Source organism: Pleurodeles waltl, chromosome 8, assembly GCF_031143425.1.
Source record: "Pleurodeles waltl isolate 20211129_DDA chromosome 8, aPleWal1.hap1.20221129, whole genome shotgun sequence".
Lineage (NCBI taxonomy): Eukaryota > Metazoa > Chordata > Amphibia > Caudata > Salamandridae > Pleurodeles > Pleurodeles waltl.
The window spans coordinates 69,112,589-69,133,382 of NC_090447.1; the positions used below are offsets into that span (position 1 = coordinate 69,112,589).

The 20,794-nt window shown below is 44.6% G+C and overlaps 1 protein-coding gene across 10 annotated transcripts in view; it reads right to left on the bottom strand.

The window, feature by feature from the left end:
* Positions 1–314: 314 nt before the first annotated feature.
* The window catches only part of STIM1 (stromal interaction molecule 1), a 390,030-nt gene continuing 369,550 nt past the window's right edge, over positions 315–20,794 (bottom strand). For 6 of the 10 annotated variants that reach the window (XM_069203714.1, XM_069203711.1, XM_069203713.1 and 3 more), the window contains one exon: positions 315–3,687. In XM_069203714.1, coding sequence (XP_069059815.1) covers positions 3,174–3,687 — 514 coding nt within the window. In that variant the 3' untranslated portion in view covers positions 315–3,173. Of the gene's footprint in view, positions 3,688–17,982; positions 18,225–20,794 lie in introns of those variants that run through there. The other 4 variants (XM_069203718.1, XM_069203715.1, XM_069203717.1 and 1 more) reach the window with 1 other exon arrangement.

Sequence of the window (20,794 nt, forward strand, 5' to 3'; positions counted from 1 at the left end):
TTGGGATAGGAGTAGTGAATACTTTACAGTCAAGCCAATAGGTTTTGCCTCCCAAACAGGGAGAACCTACTTCAAAGTTCATCACCAAACTGGTTCCCATTCATTGACAATTTCTTGAAGCACTAATAGTGATAGCATTGCTTACATATTGTTAAGTCTCATGTTCTATCTTATTTTAACCAGGTCAAATAATGCCCAGTTGGCAGAGAACTGAACTAAACATTGCCTAAGAGTACACCCATTTGTTCTGAAAAGCCCCAAAAACAAAATAACACCTTAATCACAGAACAAAAACAAAACAGCGATGGACAGCCTTAAAGTAGGTCTACCAAATGGAATTTATTTTCAATTAAAACTTCAAAAATCCCCAAATTCCCACAAAGATTAGGTAATAGAAAATACTGGAAAGCACAGCCACTTGGTTGATGGGGATCAGCGGGGCAGGGGCGCATGAGAACTGAACCGTCTTCATGGGATTTGTGCAAGGACAGCAGAAATAGCAAAGATGGCACTTCAAGGTCAACTCGGATAAGGGACACGGAGTAAAACATGCAGAAGCAACTGTTCCTTTCTGTATTTTATCATCAACAAAGAAACTCATCAACACTAGAGTCCAGACCACTTCTGAAGTATTAAAGGCTGTGGTAAGGATTATGGTGATAAGAACCATCTGTCCATCACCACAAGACTCCCTTGCTTGTGAATAAGTTTACTTGGAGCAAATGTAAACACTTTCCTCTGGTTACAGTTAAGCTGGGGCGATAGCATAGCTGAGAATGGGAAATCTCATAGCTTAATATTTCTTAATGTCAGATGCCGGATGCCTTCACTTTATGTATCAAAGCTCTTAAGACGAATGAGAGGAATTCCTTAAAACTCTGCCCAAAAATATTATATATCATATAGTACTACATGGAAACTTACAAAACTAAAGCAGTTCTAGGGAGAAGAAGAGGACAGCTTTCAGGAACTAACAGGTCTGGGGCATCTTAAAGATGATACACTGCAAGGATCCACCTTAGAAGAGGTTGACGTGGGATGATGGGTTTGGGAAATTAGCAGTTTTTACTTTTGACATTTCTTGTCACTTATGAGCAGAAACACAATAGGGCAAACGGTCTCTAGAATGATCATTCTAGGCATTTCGATCGCGCTCTAAATGATAAAACCCAGAAACACTGGCGGATCCAACGACTGATATGCAATGTGAAATTACATTCAAGAAGGCCTATTAGTATTTCGTCACCATGTTGTATCGATAATGCAACTAGCGCAGCAATTGGTTTTGAAATTGAAGTCAGAGTGAAGCCATTACAAAGAGGTCTGAGGAACTAAATATTGGTGTTATTTCAAGCATTATTTTAAAAGGATTTTTTTCTAGTGCATAACTAACTCTTTCTTCCAAGCAGCAAATGTTCTCAAAATAACATACAGTATCCGCCCCTTTATCCCTTAAGATGACTCTGTGGTTTACAAACCTACATCCTTCAATAGATTTCTGACTTTTTTTCTTTTACCTTGAAATGCCTTCAAAATATTTCTTTGTATTCAACATGGTGTCATGAAATTTCAAGTTACAAGCAAGTACAGGTGACGGCATATGTATCAGAAATCCAAACCCCGATACCCACCCCGCATAGAACAGCGGTTGTATCAAGAAGAGAAATGTTGCACTTCGATGGAGGGATCCCACCCCAGAAGGTACCTCTATGTGATAGGATAAGAACAATAATTAAGGATAAGAACAAACCCAGGTACCTTCTGAAGACTACACGACTGATATTTTTGGTATCTATCTTTCAAATTACGATATCATCTGTAAAAATATAGTTTCTTTTTTTTTAAAAAGGCACCAAACCTCCACACAATATCTTAGGTCCAGTCTGAGGAATATTATGGTTTCTGCTTATTTTTAAGCAGGATATTATACTTTTGCAAGTAGTATTTAAGTTATACATCGGATTACTTTCTTAGCGTACAACTTTAAATTTGATCAGCTGTAGCAGATGAAGGCTTTGTATTACAACTGATGCTCTATCCATCAAAACATTCAGTCAACAGCCACCTGCTGGATAGACAGAGGCGCATATCGGACAATGGATGAGCGAATGCTTGGATGAATGCGACAGAAGGATTTTTGACAGGTTTTCCACTCACTGCTGATCAAACAGTTGTGTGTGAAGGTATTACTCATTTTGTCTAAAATTCCATTATGGCACAAACAGAGATGTACATTTTAGATATTAAAATGTATATAAAATATGCAAAATTTGCAAGTTGAATCCCTCCTTCCCAATAAAGAGCAGAACATATGCACTGTTGCTCAGGGTCGGGTCCATTTTGTTCCTCAAAGAAACCTAGGACATTCTCTGCCATTCATAAGTAGGTATTTTTTCCCTTTGAGAAGGCTTGGGATTCAATTCAAGCTTGACTCATATTCAAAACATAAATTTGCAACTTCTTCAGGTTAAGAAATCAGACAGATCTTTGCAACATTATTGGTGAAAGAAAACAAATATGCTTGAAAAAACACAGATCAGACGCCAGACGGGTTCTGTAAGCTTTCCACACCCAGCAGACATTTGCAAAACACACTTCAGCCTGGATGGAGGCCAATCTGTCTACAAAGCAATGGACTCCACGTCAGCTCCACGTCTCTGGTCCACACGAGTCGGTCACTGGTAACGGTAAAGCCTGTTTCTGGTAACCCGGCATTCATATATATATTCTCTAGTGGGTGTCGTGCATGCTAACCAGAAGTAGTAAATACAAAAACAAACTATATTCTTTCCCACAATTACACAACCCCCACAAAAAATAAACACCCGTGTCATGGCTGTCATGAGGATCAGCATTTTTAGAAGCCATGCATAGCGAAGGGAGAAGACTCAATAGGTGCAGGGCTGGGGGGTTTCAAGAGGCCTTATTAGCTGGCAGTTCCAGAATAAATAGACAAGAAAATGGTTCTCCTCCATGTGAGTGGCATGTCGCGACCAGAATTCAGAGGCCTGTTGAGTAGGCAGGACAGAAGCAGTTGCTTTTAAGTTCCCCTCCTCTCTCAAACTTTTGACTCTATCATATTGTACGGTTAGCAGAGAAGACCCTCATCCGTGCCTTCCTGGTGCAGCTCTTTGCAAACCCTTCTCGCTGCATTCTCCCAGTCGATTGTTTGACTACTTTTTAGGCTTCTTGAAGATCTTTAGGGGGAACTTCTTCTTGCCTGGTACTGAGTCGGTGTCTTCACCCGTTGACCCACTGTCGTCCTCTCCAGGACTTTTCTTGCCGGCTAGTTGAGGGATCCGAGTGCTTTTTGAGTTGTTGTGCTTGGATTCCGTGGTAGGGGAGGGTGTCTCGGGTTCGGTGGAGCTTGGGCTGTGAGATCTGGAAGAGTCGGACTGTCCCACCCCGGCTAGGCTGATCTCCCCGTAGCTGGACGATTTCTCCACGGCCGGCTGAGGTGCCACTTTCTTCGGTAGCGGGGGGCTTTCTGGCAGCGCAGACTGCAAGGCGCAGAGGCTGGCTGCGTCATAGTGCTTGTTACCACCATTGGGTGTGTGCCCGCCGGCCGAGGGGTACTCTTCCAGGCATCTGGATAACACTGCAGACTTAGAGGTTGGGATTTTGGTGACACGGTGGTGATCGCTCAGGTAGGGGAGAGAGGATTCGGAGTCTGAACGTGACAGATCCCTGCAGGAAAGGAGGAAAAAAAAAGATAATTTAGCGAGGAACATTGCATGCAAAACGGAATATAGGTATATTAAAGGTAACCGTTCTTCGTATTAAATGAGTTAGCTATTTTCATACAACCTTAAGGCACACACAGTAGTATCACACCAACAAAATTTAGTGGGGAATGTATTGTAGACAGTGGAGTCTTGACGCAAGCCTAGGTAGACTCTTGGGGCCAGATGTAGCAAAGGTTTTTTACCCATTCTTTGTCTATGGGAAAAAGTGTTCACACATATGGCACTTAGTATCTTAGGCAAGATGATCACTGCAAGCATCCTTGTTACCAACCAGTCAACATGCAGGAACAAGAAGAAACTGCCCTACAAGTCAAGAACTAATAAGTTTGAATGCTCAATAAACTATATATTCGCTCTAGAAATCCATGCCTCGGAATTTATAACAGCCAGTACTGTTCACTGGAACGAGAAATAAGGGAACGTCTCATCATATTTAGAGATTATGTCAATAGGGGTGAAAACAGCGCTCACTTTGGACATTTCTTTAGACTGGTTCATTTTAACTTCTCATTCAAAACTAATATTTATAATCTAACCTGTGTGAAAAAGTTGGGAAAAAGTCAGATTCTAATTCCATGTTTAATTCTACATGTCCTGCCATGCACAGCAGCACATCTTGAACATCCACTTACAGGTAGTGGACAGAAATATTAGCTTGGACGTCAGTCCTGAGGCCCTGTTGGGGGCTTCTGAAGTTGCTTCAAGATGCTAATTTAAAGTACAGGATAAAACTCTTATCTCCATTGTTAAATATTGTTCAATATTTTTTTAACCTTCCCATAGGCAGGCTACAATAAAGAATTCATTTCTGCCACTAGGTAATTTTAACCATACAGGTTTCCTAGAATTTTTGCAAATCAAAGAATAAAAACGACAGACTAGTGAAAGGTCTAGACATTGGTCGAAAACATTCAGCCAGGGAGGGTATCCAAAATGAACTCCCACCTAAAACCCCACTAGGGATAAGAGACATCTGATCAATGGCGGGGAGCAGACCCAACAATGAAGATTACTACTAAGGTGGGTGAGGGGTCCAACGTCCTTAAATGGGAGGAACTCGCTTCGACTATTAGTGCGACCTCATTCATACAGCCGTAACAACTATGTGCGGTCATAGCGCTCTGCACCCATCGCCTCATTCATCCAGAAACCCAAGATCACAGCACAACACCAACTCTCCCTCATGCCAACTACAGATGAACCTGGCACCTCCCTGAGTTGACTCAACACCAGCCGCAAAAAATCCTCAAACACTAGGCACAACATGCACAGATCACAACATTATATCTACCTGGGTTTGAAAGACTAATGGATCAAGTACCTGCTGTAATCAACATCACACTTTCTCTCCGTCTAAAGGGCTGGATTTAGTTTAATCACGCGCATAAGTCGTAAGTCACCTGCAAAGCAATGAGTTTGCTATCATCTGTAAATAAACACAAACTTAACTGGATCCCGCAGGACAATGGATGTAAGCTTGGTGGCAACATGTGGGAGATGATGTGTCCTAAAAAGTCCTCATTAAATCAAATATTATTTTTCTAATATTATTGGTAAGAAACTCAAGAGGACCCGAACAGACCGCAGGGCACACTGCTCAAACCCAGCCACAGAGGAGAGGCTGAAGGATGAATGTTGGAAAAAAGGTTGCTAATTTTGACAGTGGTAATTCTTAAACCAAGAAATGGCAGAAGAGGCAACGGAAAAACATACAATGGATGAAAAACTCAAATGAGAGCAAGGTTAAAAAAAAAAAAAAAAAAAAAAAAAAAAAACTGTACTTAAGAGGTGCCCTTTATCAGTTTCTATGTACTGCTCCATCTGGAATGGTGGAAAGAGCTGTCAAATGATGCAATCTGAGAATAAAGAGGAAGGGGAGAGAAGATGAATGGACCAGGAAGGTGCAGAATGCTAGGAAAAAAAGACACCGCAGGGGCGTGAATGTGGTCGGACGCATCGCTGAACGGGCTCAGGAAGGAACTGAGAAGTGAAGAGAAGGAGAGGAATGGGAAGAGGCAACGTGGCGGTAACTGTGTGGGCAGAAGAGAAGGGATAGGGCGAGTGGAGAAGATGAACGGCGACTGAAAGCGGGATGAGACCACCATCACTTTGGTACTTAAAATATTAAATGATTCAGGTACCAAAGAATAAGTTCCTTACCTTCTGTAATATTATTTCTGGGGGATTCTACAGCTTTCCCCAGATTCCTCAAATTAAGAATATTCTCCAGGTGCCAGACTGGACCTCACAATCTCTTGCCCAGCATCACGGCGGCACAACGCAGCATCAGCCACAGCTCTGGCCAACTAGATGTGGCATGAGGACATGAAAGACGTCAACTGGCCTTTTCTGTATCCCAATGAGGCACACGGAGAGGAAGCATAGAGCGTTAACGGCAACAAGAATCACAACAGATGATTCATGTTCATACATTCGTATTAATACTAGCACAAACTACTTAGGGGAAGAGGAAGGGCAGTGAGGAAGTCTGTAGAAGATGCAGTATCCACCAGAAACATCACTGACCAAAAGAACTTTTTTTCTGATGAAAACTTCTTTTAGTAATTTCGTCACCTTATAATGAGACCTAAGCAACTCCCTTTGGGAGGTGGGTACGGAGCAGTCCTGATTACCCAAGGAAGTTGTAGAACATAACACTAGCAAAGTACCCTTTACTATATACCTAAGCTGTCAGACAGTAATGTTTAGCAACAGTAAGCAAAGACGACCAAGAGGATGCCAGAGAAATGACCAACTATCCGTTCCTCCCATGTTAGAGCGGTAGAAGCAGTCGTAGGCTACGTGTAGTGGCCATGAACGATGTCCAGGGCGATCTTTCTCAGCCAAAACAACAGATATTTATGCGAAGCAGAAACCAATGTGAGCCGATACATTTGGTTGCTGCTTTGGTCTTCTAAGCTCCAATGAAGCCCACAAAGAGATGATCATCTACTCTACACTGCCATATGTGGTTAATGCACTAAGATACCAAACGCCTGGGATCCTTTCTATATACAACATCTTCCTTGGTGGGTTGAGGAAGAGGAAAGAAGGATGACAGCATGACGGATTGGCCCATCTGGAACAGACACAACCTTTATCAAGCAGAAAGAGAAGGCGCAGTAGGTCAGGGTAGAATACTATGTATAGCGGCTGGATCAAAAATGTCTGTCAGCAAACTACCCACAACTTCAGCACATTTATGTGCAGCTTTTGCTTCGATGGAGACCAAAGACATCCCTATATCAGGTCATCTGATGAGCGCCCAAGCCCAATAAAGAGCCATCTTTGACTAGTGTAACCTGCGACTATGGAGGGTGGTAGGAACAACTCAGTGTGAGGTTGAAGGGGCACATCCACCAACAGAGGTCAGTGAGGGCAGAGTGGAATTTCTGCACCTGAACCCAGAGGCACTTCTGATGCTGGAGGCACTGCCATCTTAAGCCCCACAGAAGGTCCCTTGTATGTCATCCGGCGTGTGGCAACATCATCAATCAATCAGGCAATGTAAAGTACAACTTATGCCCCAGGGGGTCTCAAGGCGCGGTCGTGGGCATGTTGATGACTCGAAGAGCCAGGTCTTTAGATCCTTCCTGAACTGCGTCAGCGAGGCGGCCTGTCTGAGGTTGAAAGAGCGTGTTCCATGTCCGTGCTGGGAGGTACGGGAAGGATCTGCCTCTTGCTGTGCTCTTCCTGATTCTGGGGATGGTTGTGAGTTGGTAGGATCGGAGTTGCCCAACGGGGAGTAGAAAGTCAGGCGGGGGTGAGGTAGTCCGTCCAATCTTGTGAAGTGCCTTGTAAATGTGGGTCAGTAGCTTGAAAGTGATGCGTTTGTCGACCAGGAATCAGTGAAGGTCTCTGATATGATACACAACGCTTTCAGGAAGAACAGACACAGGACTTGCAAACCAGAGACTGAAACTGATTCAGAAATACAGGAATCATATTCAGAATATTTAGGATGCTCGGAGTAAGAAAACCATTTATGCGGCTCGTAAGCTCAAGATGGTAACCAAGTTAGAGGATACAGAGAATATGTCTATCCTAAGTGCCTGATACTGGCTTTACCTTGCCATGGGCAAACTTTAATGAAGAATTACTGTTTACCACTAAGTAATTTCACCACACAAATGGATCTCCTAGAATTCCAACACTGCACATATGAATATCAACCTGTGTGGGGGGGAAGTGAAACTTCTGGGTGTTGATGGTAAAGTGTAAATCATGCAGCAGAATTATGATGAGCTGACAATGTTCTTTGACTGGCCCAGGATTTGTCACCTTCACCAAGTAGATCATCCAAGCTGGCTAAGATGACAAATGACTTGAAACTATGACTTTAGTCCAAAGTGCATAAGAAAGAAGGGGCAATATCCCCTGCTATCCAAGCCTCCTTTTATATATGGATGCGTTCTATGTGGCACAAAGGGACAATCGCACGCCAATGGCATTCTGTCCAAAGGCGGGTGCAGCAGGCACAGAACCAGCGTCACAATTCTGTTGCTGAGAGTCCATATATTATCATAGGTGGAACTACCAACTCTGCAAAGTTAGCAACAAAAATACAACAACTCATAGTATTGATTTATTTCAACAGACTAATACCGGTGTACACTTCTGCATCTAGTACATGGATCTGAAACAGGTGAAACTTTTTTGAAGAACAATCCAATGGGAGCCATCGGGGCAACATTAAGTAGCCAGACCCGATGCCACATCCTGTGCAACGATATCTCCAGAGCCTTTGTCGTGAATTGTGCTCAGTTCAGGAATCAGTACTGTGGAGTCTTTTAAAGAAGACAGTGAACATTGCTGTACAAGAGACTGCGTTGATGGTGATAATCTCAACTTCGGCCAAAGTCACAACCTGTGTTTGGATCAGGATTGAAAATCTTTGAAATTTGCAGGTTGGTCCAGAAGAAGGCTTGAAAGTGTGAAAAAAAAAAAAAACTACAGGAATGGAAAGCGGTGCAATTCCAACTTTGGAGATGTGCATAGTGTAATTTTTCAGTGACGGAGCAGACTACTCCAAATAATAACAAGTCTGCATGTAGCCAGAAAGAAATGCTTCCAGCGAGGCACAACTCTCAAACTGGTGGTTGGGGAGTTATGGGCGGTGGTTGCAGAGTCATGGGCGGTGGTTACAGAGCGGTGGTTGCGGGGTCATGGGCGATGGTTGCGGAGTCATGGGCGGTGGTTGCAGAGTCATGGGCGGTGGTTGCAGAGTCATGGGCGGTGGTTGCAGAGTCATGGGCGGTGGTTGCAGAGTCATGGGCGGTGGTTGCAGAGTCATGGTCGGTGGTTACAGAGTCATGGGCGGTGGTTACAGAGTCATGGGCGGTGGTTACAGAGTCATGGGCGGTGGTTGCAAAGTCATGGGCGGTGGTTGCAGAGTCATGGGCGGTGGTTGCAGAGTCATGGGCGATGGTTGCGGGGTCATGGGTGATGGTTGCGGAGTCATGGGCGGTGGTTGCAGAGCGGTGGTTGCGGGGTCATGGGCGATGGTTGCGGAGTCATGGGCATTAACTTTGGAAATCATGTAAGAGCCGGCAACTCTTCTCCCCGAGCAGAGGAATCTGGATTGAGACTGGCCGGGCTTTAAACCTAAGATTTGTTTTTTTGGCAAGAAAGTGCATTGTTCATTGTATTTTTGTCTTGGCAGCTGCCACCTCAGGGTAGCTGGAATGCATGCTCCAAGACATTCTCAAAGAATGTGTATTGAATGCCAAAACTGAAGTGTGACAATCCAATCTGATGTGAACCCGCAGCCTTTTATGGCAAGAAAGCACCCAACTTGCTAGCGTCAATAACGACTTACTCAGAAAATGTATTTATCTGACTGATGATAAGAAAGTGGAGAAAAGGCTTATGAGACCATAGTGGTATTAGCACTGCGCAAAGATGGTGGAACTAAGTCGCTCCTATGAAGAGGAAGCTGTACCTATAGCACATGAAAATAGCTGCGCATACACCTGAGTGGACAATATTGCATCGGGCAATTGTCCTACAAGACAATGCTTCGTCACTGCGATGCTACAGAGATCATTAGATATAACAAGCCCTTTGTGGCTCTACTGATAAATTTCACTGGAACAATATACACTATTTCTCTATACAGACCCCGATCAGTGTTGGTCAACCTAATGTGATTCCCATCATACGAGGACAGAGAGCGTTCAACTGCTATAGAGTCACCTACAATGGGATTCAGTGAGGCAAGGAACAGATACAATGTTGCATAAGCATCTTTGCACAAGACTGTCGAGGAGGCATCTGTGCACTGCATTAAAAAAATACATATGAATGAGTTGTATTCTTTGGATCACAAATGTTCATTACACAGCAATAAATGCAAAATGAACAAAGCAATGGCGGTAGTGACTTTTCAGCCGAACAAGTTCACTATTTCACCAAGACACTCAAAGCCGAATTCCACACCTTGACAGCATTGAAAAGAAAGTCTTTAACAACCAAGCAGCATTCATTTAAAACTACTTTCTATGTGGTGATATTTCACGCATGGTAATGTATCTAATTAATTTGGTGCACTCACTGATTATAATTAAGTTGATGCACCCACTGATTAGTACGAATGGCACAGCTTTAACTACCGAAGACAAACTATAATGTCCAATCTTCATTTCAAGAACCATTAGATTATAGGTCTTAGAAGATTCGGAGAGTAAATTACCATTGAGTAGGCACACTGTTTCCCAACATGAACCTTATATGGCATTACACAACGCTACAGTTGTATCATTAGAGATTCAGCTATGTTTTGTCGATGGCAGCATTTTTTGTGACTTAGGAAGTAAGACTGCGCTATGGCAAGAGCAATCGTTTCCACCCAAACACACCTCACACTTTCACATGAATCATCCGTTTGTGCTGCCAGTCTTCTTCCCAAACTGAATTACACGAGAAAAGAAGTCTTCACGCCCAGATCTACAGTAAGGTGCTACACTGGCAACACTTGATGAGTTTCAAGCGCTTCTTAATTGTTGATTTTGGACTTACAGTAAAAGACAAAACTATCAGAGGCAGATGTCAAGAAAGTCTGTAGCACACAAAGTCTTCACATCATTGAGCCACATGATAAATGTATTTATCGTATGAAAGAGGTAATCTTTGCTGCGTTTATAAGCATCATGCCTTTTCAACAGAAAGATGCGGGTGCAATATAGCCTCCCTTGCACACAGTAACTATGAATTACTGTTTGAACTCAGATGTTGGTCCAGCAGCCCTTTTATTAGGTGAAACCACCTTCTCAGTGACAGATTAGTGACTAGCTATGTAAAGCATGTGCTTCTAATATGAAATGCTGCAGAACAATCGGACCATTTCTACATGTCTCACATGGACACTAATATACGGGACGATAGATCTCTCCACTTCTCTCTCTCCCTCCGACCATGTCAGCTCAGGACCACAACTTTACACAAAATCTCTAAATGGACAACCCGGTGCAGTAACCAGATAAGCAAATAATATTATATGAAATACCAAAAAGGGACTGGCAGAGCTGTTCAAAGCTGCCATCGAGCAGAAAACCAGAAACTGAGCGTCTGTCTCTCTCACGTCATCATCCAACACACTGGTGCACGCCGCGTCCCGTAACAAGATAACCACAGCTTGGTGGTCATCACGCATGACATGGAAACACTTCCACATAGGATCAAAACACCATCCTCCCAACCACACACCCTACATGGTGTAGCTTGCTACTCCTGTGGGTAAGTGCTTCAGCGCCCCACATAGGGGTAGTATGAGCTCCATAAATTATGCAATAAACACAATATGTAATGAGCTATTTATCTGCAGTGCTGATGGGCATCCTTGTAAGTGTCAACGACGCACAAGCAATGCACTCAGCATAAAGAAGCCGAAGAGAAGAAAACGATTCACTCAATGACTTGACAAGACAATCAATGTATTGGTGGCTTCACACCAGGACGGTTCTGAAGTTCAAGATGAACTGCTAAAAGCCACAAGGGCCGGTCCACCAATAAAACTTAACAATAAAAAGCAAAAAAGTAAGTATAAGTATGTGCAGCGTCTTAGATCGATTCCCAAATGTACTTGCATGTTTTTTTTTTTTACTTCACAACTATTCCCAAAAATAAGCCTGGAAAGTTGTGTTAGGCATAGATTGTATTACTGGAATCACACTGCAGATTCCCGCAGGCACCTCCCAGGAGTGCCTTTGTGAATTTCTGGCAAGTGTAAATGAGGTACTTTCGGCTGTAAGTCCAAGTTTACAGCCGAAAATACATTTTAATAGGCCCCATAAGGGTACAAGATTCTACTGAATTTGTGTGAACTTTAAAAATATGCACCACTAAAATGTGATATTCACCCCTCTTGTGAAAGGTCTCAGCAAAGAGGCCAAGGAAGTACAGTGCTCGTCTGATGCTGTATCCTTCAGGGAAGGAAGGCCTCAGTGGTGTGCCTGTGCAGTACATGTACAAGAAGGATGGATTTGAGGAGCATACAGCAGTGTACAGAGAGCAGTGGGCACGACAGGACCAGTGAATGCCACAGCCAGAGGCCTGGAGAACAGAAGCCTCGCAGACTCTCTGGCCAGAACTCTGGCAGAGAATGAGGCTGTCCAATGAGGAACCAGTCTTTCCAGCCAGGGAAGCACTTCTGAAGTACTTCCGCGGCCTCCGTGCGTGCGAGCAGCGTGCCCACTGGCGCTTCAGACTTTGACCACTTCCTCGTGTGTGCTGTGAGCTCATTGATAAGCCTGGCTCAGGAAGAGAGAGTCGTGTAACTATGGCTAGAGGAAGCTTATCTGCCACTCGAGGGCCTGCCAACGGTGTACTGCTTCAGTGGGGGGAAGCAGCAGCGTCCAATGCTCCTGTAGAAGTGCCTGGTCATTCCAGCAAGAGCAGCACTTTCAGTGGCGCAATCATGGCCAGGCTGGAGGCTGCTGGGCCCAACATCCTGTTCTTCTGCAGTACCAGGATGTGACGTTCACCGTGACCACATCACACCAGCGGCTTGTGCTGCAAAGGCGGCCTTCTTCCCATCACTTGGCCACTGCCTTGTTTACTTTGTTAGTGCCAACCACATGGAGGACACTCAGTTACCCAAAACTGAGCTTGAAGCTCCTGTCTTCAAACAAATTCAGAAACATGACCCCTAAAGCATCGTTATGTATTCAGAGCTGCTTCGAGAACAGTACCTTCTCTTCATGTGCTTGTGTCATCATCACAGTCATTCCTGGCCCCGCCACTCAGTCTTGTTACCCTGACAACAGGAAGGCACCTTTCAAAAATACTCAGTTATCTGGGATATTTAAGAGCAAACAGGCCTTAGCCCTCTCCACAGGTCTGCTTTACAATTGACCGAACAATAATTGGGTGTCATCAAATTGGGGTTCACTGACCTAGTGCCATGTGCAAAACCAACTTCACTCGAGTAATGCACTGAGTTTCAGCTCTTGTACTCTTCAGTGCCAGCTTGAAGTGGTTGACTTTAATAGTCAGGACCGGGCAGTACTGACCGTGATGCAAAGATGAGCAAATTTAGGAACCAACAGCCATGCAGGACAGATCCGCCTCATTCCAAAGTAAAATCGTCAGAGGGAGGATGAGAGCAGATGAAGAGCAAGGCCAACAACCATTGGTTCGGTGCCCAAGGGCACCGCTTTCAAGTATGGAGGTACGTAAGTGTGATGCCTACAAAGTGGCCCCCCAATGTCCTCCGAAGGGTTAGGGAAACTCTGCAAAGGGACACTGCCTTTGTGCTTGTGGAGCCATGTTGTGGCATCAGCACGCTGGCTGCCGCAGGCAAGTGACCGTCTTGTCTTTAGAAGTTACCAAGGCATTTAGTTTCAAAGAGATTAGCCACTTTCACTCGGGCTGTGTATTTAGGATCAACATGACTAGCCGGTCAGGTTAGTTCCCACCCATGCACCAAAGACGTTTTTGGCACAACGGAGTTACCTCCAAAAAAGTTTATATATGAATAGTAAAACCAATCTACTAATTGTCAAGAAAATACCTGGACTTTTGAGAGCAGCTTGACTTTTTTTCCTTGTCTACATGCACCAAGCCACTTGGCTTTGGCACCCTGGTGCGCACTGCAAGGCCTGACTCCTACAAATGTCTTAAGTAAAACAAATACTCAAACTATTAAGAACCTTATGGGTGACCATGCCAAGGTTTTCATACAAATAAAAGCCTTGATGCTCGAAGAGTTTAACAGGAGTGTGGATCAGAATGCGAGCTGTTTTGGACTACAGCACGAACAACAACTTCTGCCAACCTCTTACTACTTTAAATAAAGCAGACCTAAAGAACCAGTTACTTGCCTTCGGTAACGCCTTATCTGGTAGAGAGTCTATCTAGCAGTCTATCTAGTCGCAGATTCCTTTCCTTAGAATATTCCCCAGGCGTCAGACTGGATCTGGAAAATATTCGAGCGGTACCCCTGCGTGCTGGGAGGTGGCAATGTTCCGCTCCGTGCCAGCCATGCCAAAAGTGACATGTGCACTGCCTACGTAGGTGCCACTGCACTGGGCTGACGTCAGTTTCTTTTCTGGACTTTCCACCCCAGGAGCACTGAACAATGAGGAACCCTGAAAACCAGGAGCGCAGAGCCACGAGGAACATTGACAACTGGTGGGAATTTCTAAGGCCCTTAAAAGGGCGACCCTCACACTAATCACTGCGCGGAATGGGGGGGGGTAGGGGGGGAGGGGAGTGTTGGTAAAGAATATGCAGTTAGCTATAGTCTCGATTAGATAAGGTGTTATCAAAGGCAAGGAACTTGTTAATTTGATAGAGACTTCTAGTCACAGATTCGTTACCTTAGAATACATACCAAAGCAATGGCTCCCCAGAGGCGGGTTTGTAGAACTGATTTAGACTAAAATGTTTTGTATGTCCGAACATGCAAAGTGCCCATCATGACGAACGTTACTGATCAGACAGTAGTGTTTGGTAAACGTGTACAGAGATGCCCACATAGCTGCCGGACAGATGTCCAGGACAGGGACTCCATGAGCTAACGCAGTGGTCGCTGCCTTGGTTCTAGTAGAATGAGCAGGCAAGGCCCTCAGGGGGTTGCTTTCTGGCCAATGAATAGCATATATTAATGCAGAGCACTATCCTTCAAGAGATGGTTTGTTTCTGTACGGCCTTCCCTGTCTTAGCTCCAAGAATCCAAGAGTTAACGGAAAACTACGAAGAGTTGATCGTCCGCCCAGAACTTATTAGTATGACCAAGGTAGAACAATAACGGTCTTTCTGCGTTCCGGTGGTGAGGTCAGTCTTCTTTAGAGGGTGGAGCAAATAAGGCGACTAGGTGATATTTTGGCCTACACGAAAAGGCGTCACTACGATAGGAATCAAGACAGCTCGTGTTCGAAGCACCAGCTTGTTTGGGTGACAGCTTGTATAAGGAGGGTGCGCACACAGTTCCTGAAGTTTGCTGACCCACCTGGTCGATGTTCTGGCCACTAGGAAGGCTGTCTTTATGGTTAGGAATCGCAGTGGGAAGTTGTGCAGTTGCTCAAAAGGCATTCACATCAGAAACTCCAGAGGTTTAAGTCCCACTGGGGCATAATGAATGGCCTGCGAGGGATTATATGTGGGAGAGCTTTAAAGAACGTAGTCACAACAGGTGACTTCAACAAAGAAGGTTGGTCTGACAACCACAAAAATGCCAAAATGGCTGATAAATCATCCTTAACTGTGCCCTGAGCAGATCAGAGACCAGTAACACCAGAGAAAGGAGTGCAGCGAGAGGGTCGATGGCCTAGGATGCACACCATGCCACAAATGTGTCCCAGCGGCAGGCATATACTGTTTTGGCGGAGGGACGCCGGGCTGCCAGAATAACATCACAGACTTCGGGAGGAAGGTCAAGAGCTGTCAGCTGTCACCACTCAACATACATGTATGATGGAGATGGGTGTGCAGGTTTGGGTAAATAACCCTCCCCTGTTGCTGTGACAGAAGATCCTCCCGAAGAGACAGCCTGACCGGAGGACTGATGCTCAAGCTCAATAGCTTGGGATACCACCATCTCCGAGCCCAATACGGAGCCACAAAAATGACCTGGCCCAGTAGTTCCTGATCTTGAAAACTCTGGACAGGAGTGGTATTGGCAGAAAGGCATACAGGTGGCTAGAACTCCACTCGAGATGAAGAGCGTCTCCATGCCAGGGCCACCTTGGAAAATCCAGCGGGGGCCATGCCCAAATCCATGGGCCCCAAAGGCTAACCAGAGGGGTCAGGCCATCCGAATATGAGGTGCATGGCCTCATACAATTCTTTCAGTTTGGTTGGGTCGCTCCGGTAAAGTCAGGAAAGCACAGAGCAGACCGTGGTGCAGGCTCCACAGAAGAACGAGACCTGGAGTGCTGACGCTCTTGGGCTTCGTCCAAGGATGTGGACGGTCACAGAGAAGTTGAAGACCTCTTTAACTTCTTCTTGCGGTGGGACTTACCTGATTACTTGGATCAAGACGACTGCCAGGTGCGACTCCATGAGTGGATCCAGAACCTTTGTCACAGGGTTGTTGTCTTAGCTTTTGCATTGGCTACACACCGGCCAAGAAGTAGCCCTCGGAAGGTTGTGGTTTCATTCCACCAAAGCCAAGACCATGAGGCATGTTCCCTGAATCGGCATGACTTACTTCATCCAAACATGATTCTGAGGTGTTCTGAATCAGTTCAGGGTCTTTGGTACTGGCTCAGCTAAAGCGTTCAGGCATGTGGCTCACTGGCCTATCAGTTTTTGTATCTATCAAACCAGAGAATACTGTGTGGATGATTAGTTGGAGCAAAGAAGGGCAAGGCAGTGCAGAAGAGGACACACTCTCAGTGGATTGTGGTCTGCATTAAAATCTGCTACACAACGGCCTTGGAAGGATACGGGCTATTCCTACCACAGCCAAGGCTGCTTCCACAGCGCTGGCATGTGGAATACAGAGTAACTATTCCGGACATTTGCCAAGCTGCTAGGTGGGTGTCACTCCACACGTTCACAAAGCACTACTGCCTGCAAAAACAGCTCTGATGACCAGGCACTGTGCCTGCTCGGTTCTGCAGGACTTTTTTGTTTGAGCCAGTACACAGGCCCATCACCTCAGAGGTACTGCTTTGGTATCTAGTCAAAGGATATGAGGAATCTCTGTTTAGAAGTCTCTATCAGAAGAGCAGGTTACTTACTTTCAATAATGCTCTTTCTGGTAGATCTAACCGCAGATACCTCGCCGACCCTCCATCCTACCAATTCTGTGAACTGCACTCTTTCCCACCTAAAAAGGTCCCAGGTCTAGAGGTCCGCAGTTCGAGGGCCGAGAAGCTGAGAGTGGATGCTTTTGGAAGCATGACGCTCCAGTCCTTGCAGGTCTTGGAGTGGTGGTCCCTCTTCAAGCACCGCAGACAAACCAAGTGTTGGTCTGTCATGGACATCTGCCATTGACATGCAGCACATGGCTTCTAAACTGCAGGTTTTTTAGGGGACATCCTTGTCACACCATAAGAATATATTCACCAAAAACATGTCGACAAAAGGTTGAGGAAAAAACTGTCAGGAAGTGACTGGGGGGTAGCTCTTCACGGATGAGCGGTAACTGGTGTGCAATGAAAAGAGCTGATGACATCGTGCAGGGGTGGCACATATAGGCCCTGTACACTTCATTTACAGCACAGACAATGCTGAAACAGAGCCAAACGATGTCACCTACCTGCAGGTAGGGGCACTTCTAAGAATTTCCAGATCGAGTCAGACACTTGGGGAATATTTTAAGGCAAGGAATCTACAAGCTAGAAGTCTCTATCAGATACATAAATGTAATCTCTCACAATATTAGGGATCAACTTCAGCACCACTTCTCAAGGTTAGTAAAACATTCTTTATAAATGATTTATGGCTTGAGAGCAAACAGAGATGCGAGTACCCGATCAGTGCTTTTCTTGTCGTGCATCTGCAGATCCTTTTCCCTAACTGGTTTTCCTACCACCACTTATTATGGTGGACACCATGTCACTACAGACAACATTCTTGATCTTCAAATCTTGTCCGCGTCGTTCATCAAGGTGAATAATACAGCGTTTTCAGACAGGGCGGAACAGAGTCCGTCTGAGCCACGAGCAGAAGTATAATTACGCAACTATGCTAACAGATTTATCCGCAACATTGCATACACACACACACACACACACAAAACACAAAGAAGGGTGCACTGCAAAGACAAAGATCACACTAGTGCCTATAGCAGTTAGAAAAGCTTTATTAGGAGAAAAGGCTTTGTCATTCTTTGGACGAACTCTCGCCATGCATAGGTAGGATGACTGAGGGAAGACAGACTCTCGAGTGGGACCTTAGTCCTCCCACAAAGACAGGGTTTTTCAAGGTATTTATCGCTCACAAACACCCACTTCTAAATGTATAGTTTGACGATTTTATGGACTGTCATTTCATCGCTGGAGTTTCTTGTCTGACTCGTTTCGGGGCATTCTGTGGAGAGACAACAAGGCTTCTAATAAGGCAAAGGCTTCCATTTCAGCTTTTGTTGTATGGCATATGGGATGGTGGAGCAAGTAAACAATGAAATAACACACATTGATTTTATTTCTAATTAAATATGTGAACATCTGATCAAACAGACATGAAATATTCTGTACCTGAGGACAGCATCAAAGAAGTTTAAACCTGAGTGTACTTCCCAGAGAGGCTGACAAAATTCGAGATAGCAAATAATCTGACTAATATTATATTTAACAAGAAAACACCACCAACAAACTACCAGTCTTCTTTTCCATGGGAAGTTTCAGATCACATAACTTAATACATACAATGAATATCTAAACAAATAAAATAATTTATATTGATATGCCCAAAATATGTTGATATCCCTATGAACAGTAGGAAAAATCATAGTATGCCATAACAGATCTTTTGCCTCAATCAATTCTCAACTTGTTCATCTATGCCTTGGTGACTTACCTTTAAGTATCTAGCCAACATCTGCAGAGACAAGAGAAGATGCACGTATTTACCTTAAACAATGGTTCTCAGTGATCGTATCTTCAATCAGAAACTTGTTAACTACCTCCCTGGTTTCAGAGGGAACCTTAGAAATATTTTCTGTCATCCATTCAAGCCATTACCGGTCTTTCTTCTTTCTATTGGTCATTTGCAAGAAAGGTTGTAAAGCTGGGCATCTTTTGGCAGTTTTCGCATATTTTACCTTTTGAACAACTCTACATTTGGTTGCACACAAAACATAATTGCAATTTATAAAACACCTTTAGTCAAGGCTCCCCTCATTCCCTCAACATTGCATGTGATGCAGAAGATTAATTTTCACAGAGGACAACAAGGTCTGGAGAGTTACCTTTATATGTAGTGATCTTCAGTTGTGAACATATGCCCTCTAGCCTTAATTAGACACCACCATTGCTGGAGGAACATGATTGTGTTAATTTTTATCTAATTCCTATTTGTATTTGGTTCCCAGATTGTGGAAGGCCGCCTCACTTAGGCATGTTCAGTCTCAATATATTTTATTCTATATCCAGTAACACAGCTGTGTGCTACTGCTATGATTCTTTGGAGGATGTGCAGCTGGGAAGTAAGCTAGAAGACAGTTTCTGGGATGACTAGCTTCTTTCTCATATTCCCCTTAAGTATGGGGGCTGGTTCCATGGTGGAGGTCTTCTAGAGGAGAACTCTGTCTGACCAATCCAGGGAGGTGGGAGACACGTAAGTCAATAAGTTGATCATTTTAGTTTTCGTGTTGTACAAGCAACTTACTTTTGGGTAATGCTCTTTCTGGTAGATACTTCATCTAACCATAGATTCTGCACCTTTTAAATATTCCCCTGGAATATTCCACAGGTGTCAGACTGGAACCTGATAATATTTAATAGTTCCCCTAGGCACCTGTAGGTGGTATTGTGTGTGTCTAACGCCGGTCTGCTCTGGAAGCGACATGCGGAGTTGCATATAAGCGCCACCCGTCTGAGCTGACATCTAGGCTGTCCGCACTCCAAGAAGTCGAGTCCAACAAGGAACCTCTTTAGGTAGAAAAGGGTGCAGTTCACAGAACGAAGAAGACGGAGGGTCGGTGACAAATCTACAGTTAAATCTCTAGAAAGAGCGTCAACGTTCTTCAGATAGAGACTTCTAATTGTAGAAATCTCACCCTTTGACTGGATACCAACGTACCACCACGGTCTGTGAACAGGCTCAAACTAAATGGTCATGCAGGATAGATCAGGCAAAGTGCCCCTCTCGTCAGACCTGGCTGTCCAGAGAGTAGTGCTTTGTGAATGTGTCGAACAATGCCCACATATCAGCCTGGCAAATGTCCAGAACAGGTACTCATTCTCCACATGCCAACACAACGGAGGCGGATTTGCCTCTGATTGAATGAGCCTGCAACCTTCCGAGGGCTGCTTCTTGGCCAGTGTGTCGCAGATTTGAATACAAGTACAATCCACCAAGAGACAGTCCTCTTCTACTCCAGCAAATCCCACGTTGGGCCAATCATCCACACAACATTCTCTAGTATGATTGATCAAAAGCTAAGAGGTCATTTAGGATCAGCCGATCAACTCTCCTCCTCATAAGAGGAGTGAGGTGGAATTAAGAACGTTAGCAGAGTGATTTTTTGCCCAATGTGAAGTGGGGTTATCACTTTTGTAAGGAAGGAGGCCCGCGTACTCAGGAGCAGTTAGCCTGAGTGAAATATGGTGTATGGCGGGTTGACAGAGAGGGCTTGTAGCTCAATCACCTGCCACGCCAATGTGATGGCAACAAGAAAGAACGTCTTGAGGGCCGGAAGCTGTAGGGAGTAGTTATGCAGCAGTTCAAAAGGAGTGCACATTAAGAGAATAAGGACCAAATTCACATCCCACTGGGGCATAGTGAGTGGCGAAGGTGGAAACATTTGTTGTAAACCTTTCAAGAAAAACATCACAAAAGGTGATGTAACGCAAACAACAACACTTTGGACAGCGTGGCATGAAAAGGGTCAATCTGGTGGTCAGTACACTAACTCACAAATTTATCCCAATGAAAGA